At 37.9% G+C, this 16,608-nt stretch overlaps 1 protein-coding gene across 3 annotated transcripts in view; it reads left to right on the top strand.

Moving 5' to 3' along the window:
• The window catches only part of LOC138966882 (FYN-binding protein 1-like), a 44,372-nt gene extending 27,817 nt beyond the window's left edge, over nucleotides 1-16,555 (top strand). Inside the window, exons 8-14 of one of the 3 annotated variants that reach the window (XM_070339267.1) lie at nucleotides 446-496; nucleotides 3,126-3,297; nucleotides 4,290-4,342; nucleotides 5,933-5,980; nucleotides 10,126-10,166; nucleotides 11,246-11,292; nucleotides 11,903-16,555. In XM_070339267.1, coding sequence (XP_070195368.1) covers nucleotides 446-496; nucleotides 3,126-3,297; nucleotides 4,290-4,342; nucleotides 5,933-5,980; nucleotides 10,126-10,166; nucleotides 11,246-11,292; nucleotides 11,903-11,922 — 432 coding nt within the window. In that variant the 3' untranslated portion in view covers nucleotides 11,923-16,555. Of the gene's footprint in view, nucleotides 1-445; nucleotides 497-3,125; nucleotides 3,298-4,289; nucleotides 4,343-5,932; nucleotides 5,981-7,281; nucleotides 7,312-10,125; nucleotides 10,167-11,245; nucleotides 11,293-11,902 lie in introns of all 3 variants that reach the window. The other 2 variants (XM_070339268.1, XM_070339269.1) reach the window with 2 other exon arrangements.
• Nucleotides 16,556-16,608: the final 53 nt, after the last annotated feature.

A 16,608-nucleotide genomic window follows, 5' to 3' on the forward strand; every position in this document is an offset into this window, starting at 1 on the left:
CTAGCACTTGAACCCACCATCTAGGTTAGGAAAGGGGGGAGAAAATAGCGGCCCGACCCAGGGTCGAACACGCAACCTCTCGATTCCGAGCGCAAGTGCGTTACCACTCGGCCACCCAGTCCACATGATAATGATATTCTTTCTTTTCTAGTAAATAATCTTACAAAACCCAAAAAACAATAGTGCATACACAACATTGAATATGTTGAAAATACATGTGTTAGGCTATTCTGGTGATAGGGTAGTATGGCATTTGGAGTGGCGGTGTTTTTGGTGCGTTTGTGTGCATGGGGGGAAGTTTGTTTGTCTTTTTCAGTGTGTGTTCCGTTGTTTTTGGTGTCTTTTCTTTTTTGTGTGTTTTTGGTGATGGGGAGGGGGGGGGAGTCCTTTATTTTGTTTTTGCTTTGATTTTGAACAAATATTTGTATTTGTGTGTGTTTTTCAGGAACGGAAAAAGAAGGAAGAGGACCTGAAAAAGCTCAGAGCTAAATTTGGGGTAAGCCCACACTTACACACGGTTAAACTGCTTTCGTGTTGGCTTGGTTAACACAGGCGCCCTCTCTTGTGCAGCTGTCACTCTTTCTTTTATTTGGAGCAGAGCCAACCAAGAATCCTGACTTTCTCACGGTGGCAAACGGCGGTGGTTAGACCACTTGGTGTCTCACTGACATTACTGTGACAAGCCTATGGGCAGAGAGAGAGAGAGAGAGATAGTGTATGTGTTCGATGGGTTGTAGAAACACGAAAAATACCAAGCTTGCATCCCACGAAATCGGCGTATAACTGCCTAAATGGCGGGGTAAAAACGGTCATACACGCAAAAACCCTCTCGTGCAACAAACACGAGTGTACGTGGGAGTTTCAGCCCACGAACGCAGAAGAAGAAGAAGATCAGACGCTTAAACGTCGGTTTTAACAGTGTAATAACATTTTTAGGACAAAATAATACTACCACAGAAAAATGTGGTGTCTCAAAGGTGTATTTTTGTGGAGTCTCAATTCGTCGGTTTTAACAGTGTAATAACATTTTTAGGACAAAATAATACTACCACAGAAAAATGTGGTGTCTCAAAGGTGTATTTTTGTGGAGTCTCAATTCGTCGGTTTTAACAGTGTAATAACATTTTTAGGACAAAATAATACTACCACAGAAAAATGTGGTGTCTCAAAGGTGTCTTTTTTGGAGTCTCAATTCGTCGGTTGTGCAAAACAAATTAACACTTTGGGTTTAGCAATGTGATAAACAATGTTTTCCTACTGCGTGGTTTTATTTTTCCAAGCCACACGCCTGATTTGTTACTTTTTATGTGATTATAAACATCTCATTGGAAGGACACTTTTCCCGTTTCTTAGCAACTTAATCTTCTATCCAGTTCTCCCATTACAATATTGCCTACCTCAGCACACACAAACTGAAAGAACGTTATTTTTGTACTTAATGAACTGTATTGCTCTGAGAGGGGGGTTCGTCAGTGACAAAAGGTCACAGGTATCAGGGGCGGATCCAGGGTTTTTTTCCGGGGTTTCCGGACCCCACCCCCCCCCCCCCCTAGCCTAAAACAAAAAGGAGATAAAAAAAAATTAAAAAAAGACAAACTTATGGCTCAGATTGCTCCATTGTTCTTGATTTTTATCAAACATTGTCCGGGGAGGGGGGGGGTGGAAGCATGCCCCCGGACCCCCCTAGGAGCCGGCCTTTCTTTTCTAAGTGGCGATTTCAGAAAGTTGTTGGGTAATTTGTTGGCTCAGGTTACACCAGATCGGTCAATTGTCCTTGTTTTGATCTAAATTTGTTTTCTTAAATTTAATTTTTGGAAGGTGTATTAGGGGAAGTTTCTCAGCTCAGACTGCACCTGATTGCTCCATTTTCCTTGTTGTTATCAAACATGTTCGGGGGGGGGGGGGATGCCCCCGGACCCCCTAGGAGGTTCGAACGCTTCACGCCCTTAACTAATTGCTTCGCGTCGTCGAATTGTCCCTTTAAAAAATTGGAACCCCCCCCCCCCTAAAAAAGATGTGATCCGCCCCTGGGTATGATTCCTAAAGTTGCGTTAAAGTATGTACAGTGGAAGTCCTGTTTTAAGACCCCCACCCCCAATTTAAGACTCCCTCCCTTTTATGACCTTATTTTTTCAGATTTGTGTTGTTAATAACCTCTGTAAATTTACCTCCATTTTAAGAATCCCTCGTAAGTTTTGACTAAATGTTTTAACATAGAGGGGGAATCGAGACGAGGGTCGTGGTGTATGTGTGTGTGTGTGTGTGTGTGTGTGTCTGTGCGTGTGTGTGTGTGTAGAGCGATTCAGACCAAACTACTGGACCGATCTTTATGAAATTTGACATGAGAGTTCCTGGGAATGATATCCCCGGACGTTTTTTTCTTTTTTTCGGTAAATACTTTTGACGACGTCATATCTGGCTTTTTGTAAAAGTTGAGGCGGCACTGTCACACCCTCATTTTTCAATCAAATTGATTGAAATTTGTGTAAAGCAATCTTCGACGAAGGCCGGACTTCGGTATTGCATTTCAGCTTGGTGGCTTAAACATTAATTAATGACTTTGGTTATTAAAAATCTGAAAATTGTAATAATTTTGTTTTTATATAAAACGATCCAATTTTACGTTCATCTTATTCTACATCATTTCCTGATTCCAAAAACATATAAATATGTTATATTTGGATTAAAAACAAGCTCTGAAAATTAAGAATATAAAAATTATGATTAAGTTTAAATTTCCGAAATCGATTTAAAAACAATTTCATCTTATTCCTTGTCAGTTTCTGATTCCAAAAACATATAGATATGATATGTTTGGATTAAAAACACGCTCACAAAGTTAAAACGAAGAGAGGTACAGAAAAGCGTGCTATGCAGCACAGCGAAACCACTATACTACCGCGCTGAACAGGCTCGTCAGTTTCACTCCGTTATGCACAAGCGGCGGACTACGGTCATTGTGAAAAAATGCAGTGCGTTCAGTTTTATTCTGTGAATTCCACAGCTTGACTAAATGTAGTAATTTCGCCTTACGCGACTTGTTTAAGACCTTATTTTCTCAGACTTTTGGAGGTCAAAAAAAGGGGGTTCCATTGTATTTATGTCCGTTCTCGTGTTCCACACAGCTAAGTGAAGGTGACGAGAAGGTTGGAGATGGTGTGGTGAAGACGAACGCAGGCGGAGGCCTGGGGGTGTTCTCCAAGGACCTGCAGGTCACCAAGGGGGAGATCATCGCCATCCTCCGCATGGACGGTAACCCAGCAGGAAAATGGCTGGCGCAGACTGAAGCGGGCAAAAGTGAGTGAAGAACAAAGGCATCCAAAATCTAAACAAATGACGTGGAGGTTCATATTGGAGTCTAATTTGGACACAGATATATTTTTTAAAGTGTAGAATTAATTGTCTCTTAGTAAGATTAACAGAAAGAGTTTATTTGTATACCAGACTTGTTTGACAACGACAACTCATCAACGTAGCAAATCTAAGTGTTAAGGTAGTCCCTAATTGAGCCCGGAGTCGACGTCGCGAAGTCGTTTTACCGAAAACTCAGCGCTAAAGCGTCGTGCGGCCAGCTTCGTGAAATTTTGTGTACTTTGCGTTGTCCACTTCGCACAGTTAAAGGTGGTCGTCTACATTTTTGCTTTTTTTCAATAATCTTATGGTTAGATTTCGATACAAAATTATGTCAAATAATGAATGAACCATGGGGAAAAAAATGAAAGAAAAAAAATATATGTAAAAAAAGATTTTATTTTTGGGTAGCGTGACTCACGCTTCCAATATTTTGTTTTCTGTTTGCTGAGAACATGTGCGTTGCCTAAAAATACTGACCAATCAAATTCATGTCACTATGCTTATAGCCACGCCCAAACAAGTGCAGCAACAGTATGACACTGGAGCGCTGTCCACGCTTTTTTTTAAACGCACGAAATGCACGGGATTTGAGAGGAGTTTTGCGCTTGGCATTTTCCAAATAAGGATATCCTACTATGAGTACTACGCTGGAATACTACAATGAATTTTCAAACGGCTACACTGGCTTCATCTTTCCTGATCGAAAGGGAGTGTATTGTTGATATTTGTAGATAATAGACTCTGCATTTTAATGGTCAAATGGCGATTTCGGTATAAAAATGTAGACAAGGACCTTTAAGGACAGGCTATGTGCTGTACATACAAAGCTGTTGAATCTTAACGCGTGTTTATGACATGTAAAATCTTGCAATGGTGTATATATAATACCGTTTACATCAATTGTCAAGCACATTTGGTTTTTTTGTCTGTCATAGTTGGCTACGTCAACTCCAACAACATTGAGGTTGCCACGCCAACAATAAAACATGTACGTTTTTATTCATTTACTTGATTTGATTTGGCTTTTAATTGGCATGTGTAACCTAGAGTCGTTGCGTGCACGAATTTTAGAAAATGTGTAAATGTGTGACTGCAGTTTGAAATGCAAGATATGCATTTTCTTGACTGTGGGTGGTATAGGTCATCAACATTTTTATTTATATTACTTTACTGTCTGCATTATCTACACAAGTGATTCTCAAATTCTTATGTTGCATACCTAACGCTCACAGTAACCATCAGTTTCATGAATTCATCGCATGTCAACTCTGGTAGGAAACTATACGACCGCATGATTGGTCGATATCAATGTGTGAGTTTTCATTTCAATACAGTTGTGTACATGGTACTTGTCTTTGGTATGAATCAGTACTTGGCTTGTAGTGTTAGATGCAAATGGAGAAGAGGGGGGGGGGTGTTAAACTTTGCTTGTCCATTGCCTTCATTTCTGATATCTATGATCCTCGATAAATGACGACGGCTCTTTGAAAAAAATCTGCAAAATACTAACCCTGTCTAACCCATTGAGGAAATGTATTGTGCCTTGTGAAATATCGGTCAAAGCTTTCTACCTGGACAGGTGAGGTTAACATTTCCCCTTCTCTCTTTTGCTGATAGTGCTTCCTCACAGAATACCAAGAAATGGTCACACTGACAGAAACACACAGATCGACACGTACGCACACACGCACGCACGCACGTACACACATGAACACATACTCACACACACACACACACACACACACACACACACACACACACACACACACACACACACACACACATCCCGAATCTATATTCCCTCTCTTATTTGTCCTATCTCCCCTTCTCTCTCTCTCTCTCTCTCTCTCTCTCTCTCTCTAATTGAAATGGGCCCAAGGCCCAATCAATAAACCATCCAGACTCTCTCTCTCTCTCTCTCTCTCTCTCTCTCTCTCTCTCTCTCTCTCTCTCTCTCTCTCTCTCTCTCTCTTGTCTGTTCGATTGTATTTATTTAGAGCAAATCGGGTTTGACCTTGTCTTTCTCCCTTAAAAGGTGATGCTGCAGTTTGTTAAGGATGGCAAGACAAACAGCATACAGTTCGAAGACTGCCTGCATAGTGTAGATATCCATCTCAGTTTCATTTTGGTTTTTTTATGGTTATTTTTGGAGTTAACATTCTTTCATACTTACAATTGTTGACGTTTTAGGGTTTCCTTCAAGTTGTTGCGGAAAGGATTTTTTGTCTGTTTTGTCTTCAAATGTTTCAAAGTATTTACCTCTATTTTGTTGGTGCCTGGTTGGTGTCTGTATTATGTGTTTCCCTTTGATGGTTTCCTTCAATATGGTTATTGTTTGTTTATTTTATGAGTTGCATGTGGTTAATTTTCATGGATAAAGATTGTATAGTGCGAATGCGCATGTACAGTTGTGCATGTGTATGGTGGTTAGTACATGATTTTGTATGTTTGATAGAAAGTACACGCATTTTCAAATAAGATCGCTTTTCAAGTGCTGATGACTTAATTCTGGTGGACAGTTTTGTCTTTCTCTTTGCATGTGTGTGTTGACATGTTTCATTTTTCTTCTGGTGAAAAGTCTTTCAGCACAATGCGACCGATGTCAATGAAACCAAAAGCAGCATTGGTAACTACAAACAATTAGGCATTCCGTGATACACCGGCACTTCCTTTTAAGTCTTGTAGCCCCCTCAAACACGCAGTGCTCTCACCCTTGCGTTGCTGATTCCATCGATTCCACACAAGTACCTTGCACAGACGGCGTTTCCTGCAGTCGATGAGAATCAAACACATTATTTTTCTGCTTTCGCCAACCTTTGGTCTTCTTCTATCCATGTGTTAATAGATAAGATTCCTGATTCCTGAAGGATTCATGATTCCCCCAAGCATATTTTTTTTACACCACCACCACCACCACGGCCTCCCGAACCCCCGGAAACTAACCCCCCACACACACACACACACACACACACACACCTCCGGTCTTTCCTCGCCACCCATACCATGCTGCATTTCTGAGTCGAGTCATTGGCCCTACCAAGAAAACCGGCCCACCCATTGATTTATAGAGATTATCAAATTGTTACGGTTTCTGATTTCATTCGCCCTGCCAAGAAAGTACGAGCAGCATTACTTGCAAGTAATTTTTCGGGCCATATTCTCGTCATTCAAGAGCCATTACCAGCAGTGTGTTGTAAAATTGAACAAACGAGGTCAGTGTTATACTATTTCTGGAACTATTGAAACTACGTGATAAATATTAGCGTCTCCCCACACTCATTTTAACGTGTTAGGGGCATTAACAAATGCAGACTTAATTTTATCGTGAACCAACATTACATTATACACGTTGCACTGTCCTTGCCCTTTGAAAGACCTCTGCGCTCATACACTATGTCATCCCTGCAAACTCCTCTCCCGCGTGTTTCCTGTACACTTCCTTTTCCATTGAGTTAATTCTCTTGGAGGTAGAATTTCTGTCGGAAGTCAAGACTCTCGCGTTTCCACGAATTTTATATTTCTCTGAGTTTGTCGCTATGCTGCCTTTGAGGTCTTCGAATCATTTGATTCAAAGGGATTGAAGCAAATGTTTTGTTTTTGCATTTCTTGAGGTTGGTTCTTCTTGAAGTTTTCGGCACTCGCGATCGGTCTTTTCTTTCTTTCTTTTTTTTCTTTCTTTTTTAATTTTTTTTTTAATTGACACGTAAAGGGGCGGGGGGGGGGGGGGGGTGGTCGAAATAGTGACCTTGACTCCAAGAGAGAAGGCAGAAGAGGTTGATGACAGCGGTAGGGAGGGGATTAGTGACAGGAAGATTACGATCAAGATGAAAGTCAAGAAAGTAAGTTGGTAAGAATATTCAGTGTTAAAAGTAACCCACCTCCAATTGGATTTTAAATGTGCATTTCTCGTGACCATTTCTTCATCAGGTCCTGCATGAGTGCACCCCGAAGAGTACAGTAAGAGGAATATTAACCAACAATTTTTATTTTTCTATGTGCAAGTGTGTTCCTACATGTTGGCAGCTTGTATTGCTCTCGACAGATGCAGATTAATAGAATGTATCAGTGTTTTTGCAGTGCTAATTGGTTTTTTTAAGTTTGGTGTCTCCTGCACTTGTTTTCTGTTATAGAACAAAAATAGAGTACGAGGGTTCACTTTTAAGGTTCGAATAATGTTACAACATGATTCTATGTACAAAAATGATGCGTCCGAAACATTTTCCAACAGACTGTAACAGTGAATGTAGTTCGCGACTTTGATATATTTGTCAAGTCCATTCGGAATCATTGCACCAAAATCATGAATCTGGATCAGGAAATACTTCAAATCTTACAACTTCAAGTTATGGACGCAACAGTTTTGGTGGATTATCAAAAAGAGAAGAAAAAAACCAGTGGTCTTTTTTGTTAAATACCGTAAGGTAAGTATCTGGATGAAAAACAATTTGAAAAAAATAATAAAAAATTTAAAAATAAAATAAAAAACCACTTTAAAATTTTTTTTAAAGTAAGTAGGCTATCTGACTGAGAAAATGCACTCTATATGTTAACATTGCGTTTGAACTTCAAAATAACTTAAGCCTCATTCTATAAGTCAGTTTAGATACCTTGTGTTTGTGAGTGGGTGGTATGTTAAAAAAACCAGCTCAAGATGATGAATAGTTCACAGTGTACATTGTTTCTTATATGAAAGCAGGATATTTCCTGTTGCATCGCATTCTTTTCAATGAACACAGCGATATGTGTAAATAATGACATGCTTTGTACGTACTGCCCTGTTCTCTCAATATATTACATTTATTTACCTTTTTGTTCATTTTCTTCTTGTATTTAGCGGCAGATTTATGTAACGATTATACGAGACAAAAATAGATTTTTCTCTGTTTCTGTGCTATAGTGGTGCATTTAGCTTTGCCTCAGACGCAGTATAGCGTCAAAATATCGGTCACTTTAATATCAAACCTGAATTAATACTGAGCGTTTAACGTTGAGAAGTAAACTGTTGCTTTCGGTCAGCTCTGCAGCAAGTCATCATTATTTCAATTCAATAACAAATCAAATAGATTAAAGCAGTACCGCCACAACAAAACAAAAATAAATAAATAAAAAGTACCACTTGACATTTTTCCCCGTTTCGGTGAAAACAGAGCTTTGACCTGAAATTCTTTGATGATTAAGGCAAGAGTATATTCTGAAGCGTGCAACAAAAAGTAGATAGGATCTGTTAAGCATTACAAACTCCTCTAGCCTTCGTGTTGTATAAAAGTAGCCATGCAATGAATTTAAGCTTACAGTTGGAATTTAGACAGTGATTTAAATTTCGGACAACCGAGGAAAACAGTTAAAGGATGAAGAAAAATCTATTTAGAGACTGCAGAGTTGAGCTGAGCGTCCAATGAATATTTATGCTTTCTCATCAAAAACGGTAACCTGCTACAAATGCGCCCTGATGTGCTTGTGTAAACAGTATTTTTGATTGCAGCGTTGCAGTACCGTTTGAATTGTTGTTTTAGCTAACTGATTAAAATATCGCAACTGCTGGGGTGTTTTTTTTAAGAGAGGTTAATGATAACACATTCTAGATCAAACCACACTTGTACATTATCAGCGAATAAAATATGTATAAGCTTATTAGGCCAGGGCTCTCTCTCTCTCTCTCTCTCTCTCTCTCTCTCTCTCTCTCTCTCTCTCGCTCTCTCTCTCTCTCTCTCTCTCTCTTTTTTTTTTTCCCCTCTCCATATCCCTCTGTGTCTCTCGAAATAACATTTTGCGTTTGCTTATGTTCCATCCACACTGGAAGACTGAAACATTTCATACTGACTGTTGAATTTTATTTAAGCTTTCGTTTTCTCTTTTTCTTAAGATTGTTTTTTTTTAGTCACTAACACTAACACATTTGTTGTTCTCTTTCATATGTTTAAGTTTTAACAGTTGTGTTGACCTGTTCAATCTATAATCACTCCTCATTTTTTCTCGCTAATAGCACAGCTTTAAAAGTGGCGATTTACGAAATACTACAGAAGTAGTAATGTTAGCTGTAAATAATCTTTCGGCGCAATCAGTGACCACATCAATCTTTAAATCATTTATGACTTTTTTCTTCTAATTTTTTTTAAATATCACAGTTTGCATTTTTTTCTTCATATCCAAGAAAGGTGATAAGTAATGTTTAACACCCTCACGGTAAAACCATTAGGGGCATGTTCCCGGGTTCCAGGAAACTTTGTTCTTAATAAGAATACTCATAGGGTTTTCCAAAAATTCATCGGTGTCATGAGTCAGAGTTGTGAGTGCCGTCCTGCTGATAAAGTTAATTGTGTTTGATTATAAATACTTGATGAACTTTAGAAACAAACCACCAGGGACAGCGGACAGATGATTCGTTTTTTAAGATGGGAGAGGGAAGGAATGTGTACTAAATTTTCATTATCCTGATTGCATATACTGTTTTTATAGGGTTTTTTTCTTCTCAATACAAGCAAGATAAACATCTAACCGTAATATTTTCAGAGATTTTATTTTTTCATCAGTTATTAATGTGTTTTCAACTGTTGTTGTGTTAAGATAAGATTCATGGGATGAAAGGTAAGCGGCTGAATCAATCATTAAAATCAATTGAATTTTTTTTAAACTAACCAATCAAACAATCAATCTGTCAGTCAGCCAGCTGTCAGTAATCAGTAAATCGCTCAATTTGGGATAAAGTTTCCTTTGAAATACAAACGAATTCCTTGCAACATGTGTTTTACTTATTTTATTTTATTTTTTCAGCTAATGGGTGGGGTAAAGGCAGAATTTCCAAACGAAGAAGAGTGAGTATTTTTACCTCCCTAAAAATGAGACGATGACAAAAGGTGGCGTTGTTAACCCGTGATTTGTAAAACTGTGAAAACATTTTACAAATTACGTCGAACCTAAAACCGCGATTTGTAAAAATGTAAAATAAATCGCATTTCACAAAGTAATACATGCCTTTTATTATTAATAATATTTGTTGTTTAGAGCCCAGTCGACGACTGATGATGCCTCGTGATGCCCCGTGATTTGTAAAACAATTGTCACACAAATCACGGGGCGCGTAAAGTGCGGGTCAACAGGCGTTTTCAAATGACATTACCAGTACATATTTTTTCATTCTTGTGAATGTTTTCTTGTGGGTATTCTGAACACTTGTTTCAAATTGATTGTCAAATGGAATGTTATAGCACAGACAGTATAACTTGATGTGTATTTTCTGTAGCTGGAAAATCATCTTCCAGTTTCATGTATTATTTGAAGAGTGTGTCACACGCAACACTTCTTTTTTGAACAGCTATTTGCGTATTTAGTTATAGGCTTGATGGTGTGTTCTGTGTTTGCAGAAAACATTTAAAAGAAAAAGTCAGTTTTCACATCCACTTTTGTGGGGATATATTTTGCACGATCAAATTTCAGTAAAAACTATAAGACGATCTTTTGTCAATGTCTCAAACATTTTCTGGTGAATAAACAGGAACGATTTCATTTTTGTTGGGAGATTTTTCGTTGTCTTTCATTTTTATGCATACCTGCTAAGAAAACTCTAAAAAAACAACAGATTTGTTTACTTCTTTGTTATAACGACAAAAACGCTTATAAAGACAGGTTATGATGCTTTTTTAAACGACCGACAAAGGCTGTAAATAAACCAGAGTAAGTCAAATTGTGCAGACATCAACCGTTAACTGGTGAGAGAGAAAAAAACGTTACCTTAGGATTGTGGAGGGTGTTTGCCGATAAATGTACAAAGTAAAGAGTTCTTAAAACAGAGTGTTTGCTGTCAGACTTTTATATTTGTTCTTGTCTTGGTGAGTTAAGATCTCTTACGTTTTTTCCAACATTGTTTGACTATTTGAAACTGTCTTGATTTCAGTCCCGAGGAAATGTATGAACCTCTACCAGATGAAGGGGAGATGGATGGTGAGTAATTTTTTTTATTTATTTACTTTTTTTGGTGGTAATTCGCCTTGCGTGAAATCGATACACTGATCAATAAATTCCAGTTTTAGTTATTAATTCATTTATTTATTAATACAAATAATGTATTTATACATATATTTCCTAATATTTTCATTTATTCATCAGCGAAAAATTAGGCGAAGTACATCAGAAAACTTTATAACAATCGCACACGCGCCGGCATAATCGTGCCGAAAGTGTGTATGTGTGTGTGCCGCGTGTGTTTAACAATTTGGGCAGTTCTCTGAACAGGAGATGACTAGACTGCGTTTAGTTGTTTTCTTACTTAGAGAGAGATTGAAACTAATACTAACTGACTTTGTGTAAGATTTTCGGCTATTGCCTTTTGTTAAACGTGTTTCCTTTCAACACAATCAGGACCGGCGCTCACACACACGCACACGTACACACAACCACCGTCAGAGAAAGATAGAGAGAGAGAGAGAGAGAGAGAGAGAGAGAGAGAGAGAGAGAGAGAGAGAGAGAGAGAGAGAGAGAGAGAGAGAGAGAGAGACTATGATTTTGTGTCAATCTGTATTATTTGTGAATGGTGGAAATATTTCATTTTCAGAAATTTACGAGGAGGTGTGATACGGCAACAGGCATCCTGTAACATCCATCAGAGAAGAAGTGCATGATATACAGTCAGCATTCTTTAAATCAACACATCCGTGTAGTTGCACCAATTTCACGCAGTATTACGAATGATACAAATTTGTCATGGCATGCAGAGTTGATAATGTACAAATCAGATGTACATGCATAAAACAATGAATGATAGATATATATACAAACGCATAAATTTCACTTGGATGCATACAAACCTTTTCTGCAAGGATGTTTGGGGACGCGGAGGTGTGTTCTTCCCAGACGTATTTTGGGAATGTTTTCATTTTCTTTCTTTCCATTTCGTGTATTTGCTCATCGTGTTTTGTTTTGTTATCTATGAATCGTCACTGTCCTGTATGAACCTTACAGGGCGAACACTGAAGGTGATCATATGCATACGGAAGACAGTAATGTATGTGATACGAGACCGTACTGTCTTCTTGGACAATCAAATCATAGTTGACTGCAAGGATATAACGTTCCCTCAGTTTCACAAACACTCTTCAAAGTGACCCCGGTACCTACCGTGTGAGACCCCTCTCACGAGAAGACATATATGTCCCAATGAAGAAGACCTTCCGATGTTAACTTAGTCAAAATGTACCTGTCATGAAAGGACATCTTTGAGGCAGGGACTCTTTGGTTTGGCACCAAGGGTGTCCCGTCATCTCAGGTACCACCATACAGTAAAAGGAAACTTCCTTCATCAACACTCTGCTACCGTACTACGTGTGCAAGAAAATCAAAACTGCAATAGTATAGCCTCCAGGGGTGCGGGAACCACTCCCATCACGGGGAAGGCGGTCTGGCCTGACCTACACTGAGAACAGCAACTACATAGAACATCCCAATTTCCCCCGAAAGCGGCGTATGGCTGCCTGAATGGCGGGATGAAAGCGGTCATACACGTTAAAACCCCCTCGTGCAAAAACATGAGTGAACGTGGGATTTTCAGCCCATGAACGAAGGAAAAAAAGAAGAAGATCCCAGTTTAAAGTGCCGTTTCTAGCCCATCACTCGAAGGGGAAGTGGGTATCAGTCACATGGTCAAAGTCGGTCCCAGCTCTGCAATGTGTGTAAGGATCCTCGAGGACGTATCCAAGCCCGGAACGCAGCTTCTGATAGCCCCACACTCGGAGATAAGAGTGGGTGTAACGACAGTTACGAAGTGAAATAAGGTCACTGTTGCGGTGTGTGTACTTCAGTGGTGTTACATGGTATGACCATTGCTTGCTGCACGTGCCATGCTACTGTCAATTCTTAGTAAAAAGTGTCGTTACGCTAGCGTGTTCTCAGGTGGAGTATTAACAAGTATTAACAAGTTATGGCCATTGCTGAATTTATAAAGATTAATATTGTTCAATCTAAATTCCATCTGGTAGTGGTGTCTTCTCTTGGATGTCAAGGATGTCTTTATATACTGAGGGGGGGAAAAGGTTAATGTTAATTAACCTTTGTTTTGTCTGTTCATGAGAGAAGAAGAAAAGTACTGTCAGTCACTGACACTGATGTTTGTGTATCATGTAGACATGGAGAAACCAAAAACCTCGGAGGATGTGGAGTTATGATACAGTCATCTCCTGAGCCTGGTCTAACATGTCACTATTCAACGAATCACATGGATGACTTGTTCCAAAATGTTATGAGAATTCATGATTGTATTGCGGCTCAATTAGTAATTCAATGAATGAATGATTCGATGAATGAATGAAACAGAAAAGGTGTGTTTTTGGTGGGGGGGTTTCATGTGGGGTTGGTGACAGGAGAGAAGCAATGTTTTTTTAGATGATGCTGGTACTTTTTGTGTGGCAAAATGCATTTTCTTTAGAGATTTTACCCCAAAAATATAAATATCGGAAAAGCATTTGAACGCGAATGTTGTCAAATTCATCATGGTTCATTGCAAGATGTTGTGTTTTGAGTGGAGATGATTAGAATAGTTGAGAATCGTCCATTGTCTCAGAGCTGTCTCGGAGTTTACAGATATTCCTTGTCATTTTGGACATTTTGCATCAAAATGGCACTAATTATAATACCTTTTCTAACTCGTGTATCATTTCGTCAAGTTGATATTCGAAACTCTTGTGCCATATTACTGAATATACAGGAAAGGGGTAATGGGCTCAGAATCAACATTCGAAGGTTTTTAAACCATAGAATCATTACGTTGCTTTTGCTAATAGTTCTTGCTTTTGTTCTTACTAATAGTAAATACCCAGAAATAATAAGTTGTATAACTGTACCTCGGCTCTGGTTTTCACGTGTGTGTGTGTGCCTGTGTGTTAAAATGCGGTGTGCATTATAATTATGGATAAATGATGCAAGATCATGGTGCTCAGAAAGGCTCAAGATTATTTGCTGCGGACCTGCATCTGAACATTTGCTTAACTGGATTTTGCTTTTTAAATATGAGATTGCTGGGTGTGTGCATGTGTATTTGCATGTTACTTGTTTGTTTATTTGTTGGCGTGTTGTCCAGGTTTGACAGTTGGCTGGTGAACTCGCTTTATTTAATTTCCTGATACTTTGTGTTAATCAGTGTTTTACTTAGTAAGAAAGATGGTAAAACTGACTTTTGTTTTGTTACTTGATATTGATGCTGTTCTTGTCCACTTTTGTAAATTTTATTTAAATATATCTTAAACATATTGTAAGATTACCAGCTGTTGTCGATCACCACCACAACAAATTATGAATTAATTAAATCTTATGTTAAACTCGGTGCAAACACTTGTGTTCAATTAGGCATGAGTTATGAGTCAAACCATTGTTATAATATTTTTGTTGTACTTTTGCAAAAGCTTGTAACACAAATCAGATTAAGGTTTTTTTAAAACAAATTCATGTTTACAAAACTCTTTCAATCAAATTGATATTTATGCGGTTTTTGTACTTGAAATGGTATTCTACTGTTGATTGTGTTCTTACCATTTTATGATATAGATATTCAAATGTTACATACATCAAGCTGTTCTATTTTTAATTATTTGTTTCAAAATTTTAAAGGAAAGTGTTTTTAAGTTGATATGTACTTTTGCATGCAGATTACTTGACGTTTTTGAATGCATCTTTTTTGGTAGTTTTAAGGTCTAAATGTTATTTTTCTTTACTTTTGTTTATTTCCTCTTATGCTTGTTTAATGTGCCGTTCTACTGGAACTTTTAGATTGAATAATGTGTTGTAAAGATCAAAATGTATATTAACTCAAACTAACACAAGATCAGTAGGATTATCGAACTACATGTACATGTACCACAAATGATTTTTAAATGAACCACAATGAAGTTACTAAGAGGAAGTTATCTTATAGAAGGACCTTTTGTACGACAGAAAAAATGTGTTTTAGTATTATTAGCATATATTTTAACTCAACTTCTTTATATAACACAGTATGAGCTAGTAACATATGTGCACTCCATTGCAAAATGTTATACTGATGCTCAGTGTGTTCGTAATGCATGCTCTTTATACTGGATATTGTAACTTCTTATGCACTTTCATAACTGCAGTTTATCTGCTATTGAATTCTCTCTCTCCCCCCCCTCCCCCCTCCCCCCCTTCCTCAACCCTCCATAATCAGATATCTACCAGACAAATGGCTTGTCAGTTCGTTGAATTATTTTGTTTATTTGCCATATGGGAGACTGACTTAAGTCTTTCTTAAATTTACCTCTTTTGCTTCCATTTGTTTTGTAAGTTAAAAAGAAGTCACTGGCGTTCATTTATTTTCATGATCAAAACCATATTTATGCATGCTCAATCTATTTATGTTGCTCAATCAAATGAGATTTGAAATCACACTCTGGGGCAGGTTTGTGTCAGTAATCCATCATTTTTATATGAGTGAAAAGGGGGGGGGGGGGAGGGGAGCGGAGGGGAGGGGGCTGATATTACCTTGACACAAAGTGTTCATTAATTGTAAAAAAGCAACTAAGATTTAAGTTGCTATGCAAATGATTGTCTCAAATAAGGTGCTGCATTAACTGATTCGTCCCAAACGTCTTACTTCTGAAAAACAGAATGGAATAATATTTTCATAGAACATAGATTGTTTTTAGCTAGTGTTGTTTTTTAAAGAACAAATAGTGGATAATATGTCAAACCAATACTACATTACATCTGAATGGCAACCAGTTTATGTACCTTTCTGCAATGTTTGGTGTGTATAATTCACAACTGCAGAACAAAGTCATTGCGCCTTTTAGTTTTTAACAAAGATTTTCATGGAATACTTTCTTGGCAGAGAAGGCAGACGTACATTTAGCTATGTATTGATAATCAAAAAACAAGAAAGATAGGTTGTTGGAACGTTTGTTATTGACAAAACAATACATTCACTGTAAACTGATGCTATCAAGATAAGTTTTGTGTGAATATTTGTTTGTCTGTTCACTTAAAAGACCGTTGGGTCGAAATATCTGTGAATGTATTGTTTTGTCAATAACAAACGTTCCAACAACCTACCTTTGTTTTTTTATTCTGAATTTTGGAACGTTGGCAGTCTCTTTGTTTTTAGATTTATTTTATTTTATGTATTGATAGATTCTTTCTTTAAAAAGGAAACGTGTACATTAAAATTTGAGACAAAAAGAATAAAAATTGCTGTTTTATTGAAGTTAATAGTGTGAAAGCATGATTGCCCATGTCTGAGAATGACTGTATGTGATG

The sequence above is a fragment of the Littorina saxatilis genome, linkage group LG5, assembly GCF_037325665.1.
Source record: "Littorina saxatilis isolate snail1 linkage group LG5, US_GU_Lsax_2.0, whole genome shotgun sequence".
Classification (NCBI taxonomy): domain Eukaryota; kingdom Metazoa; phylum Mollusca; class Gastropoda; order Littorinimorpha; family Littorinidae; genus Littorina; species Littorina saxatilis.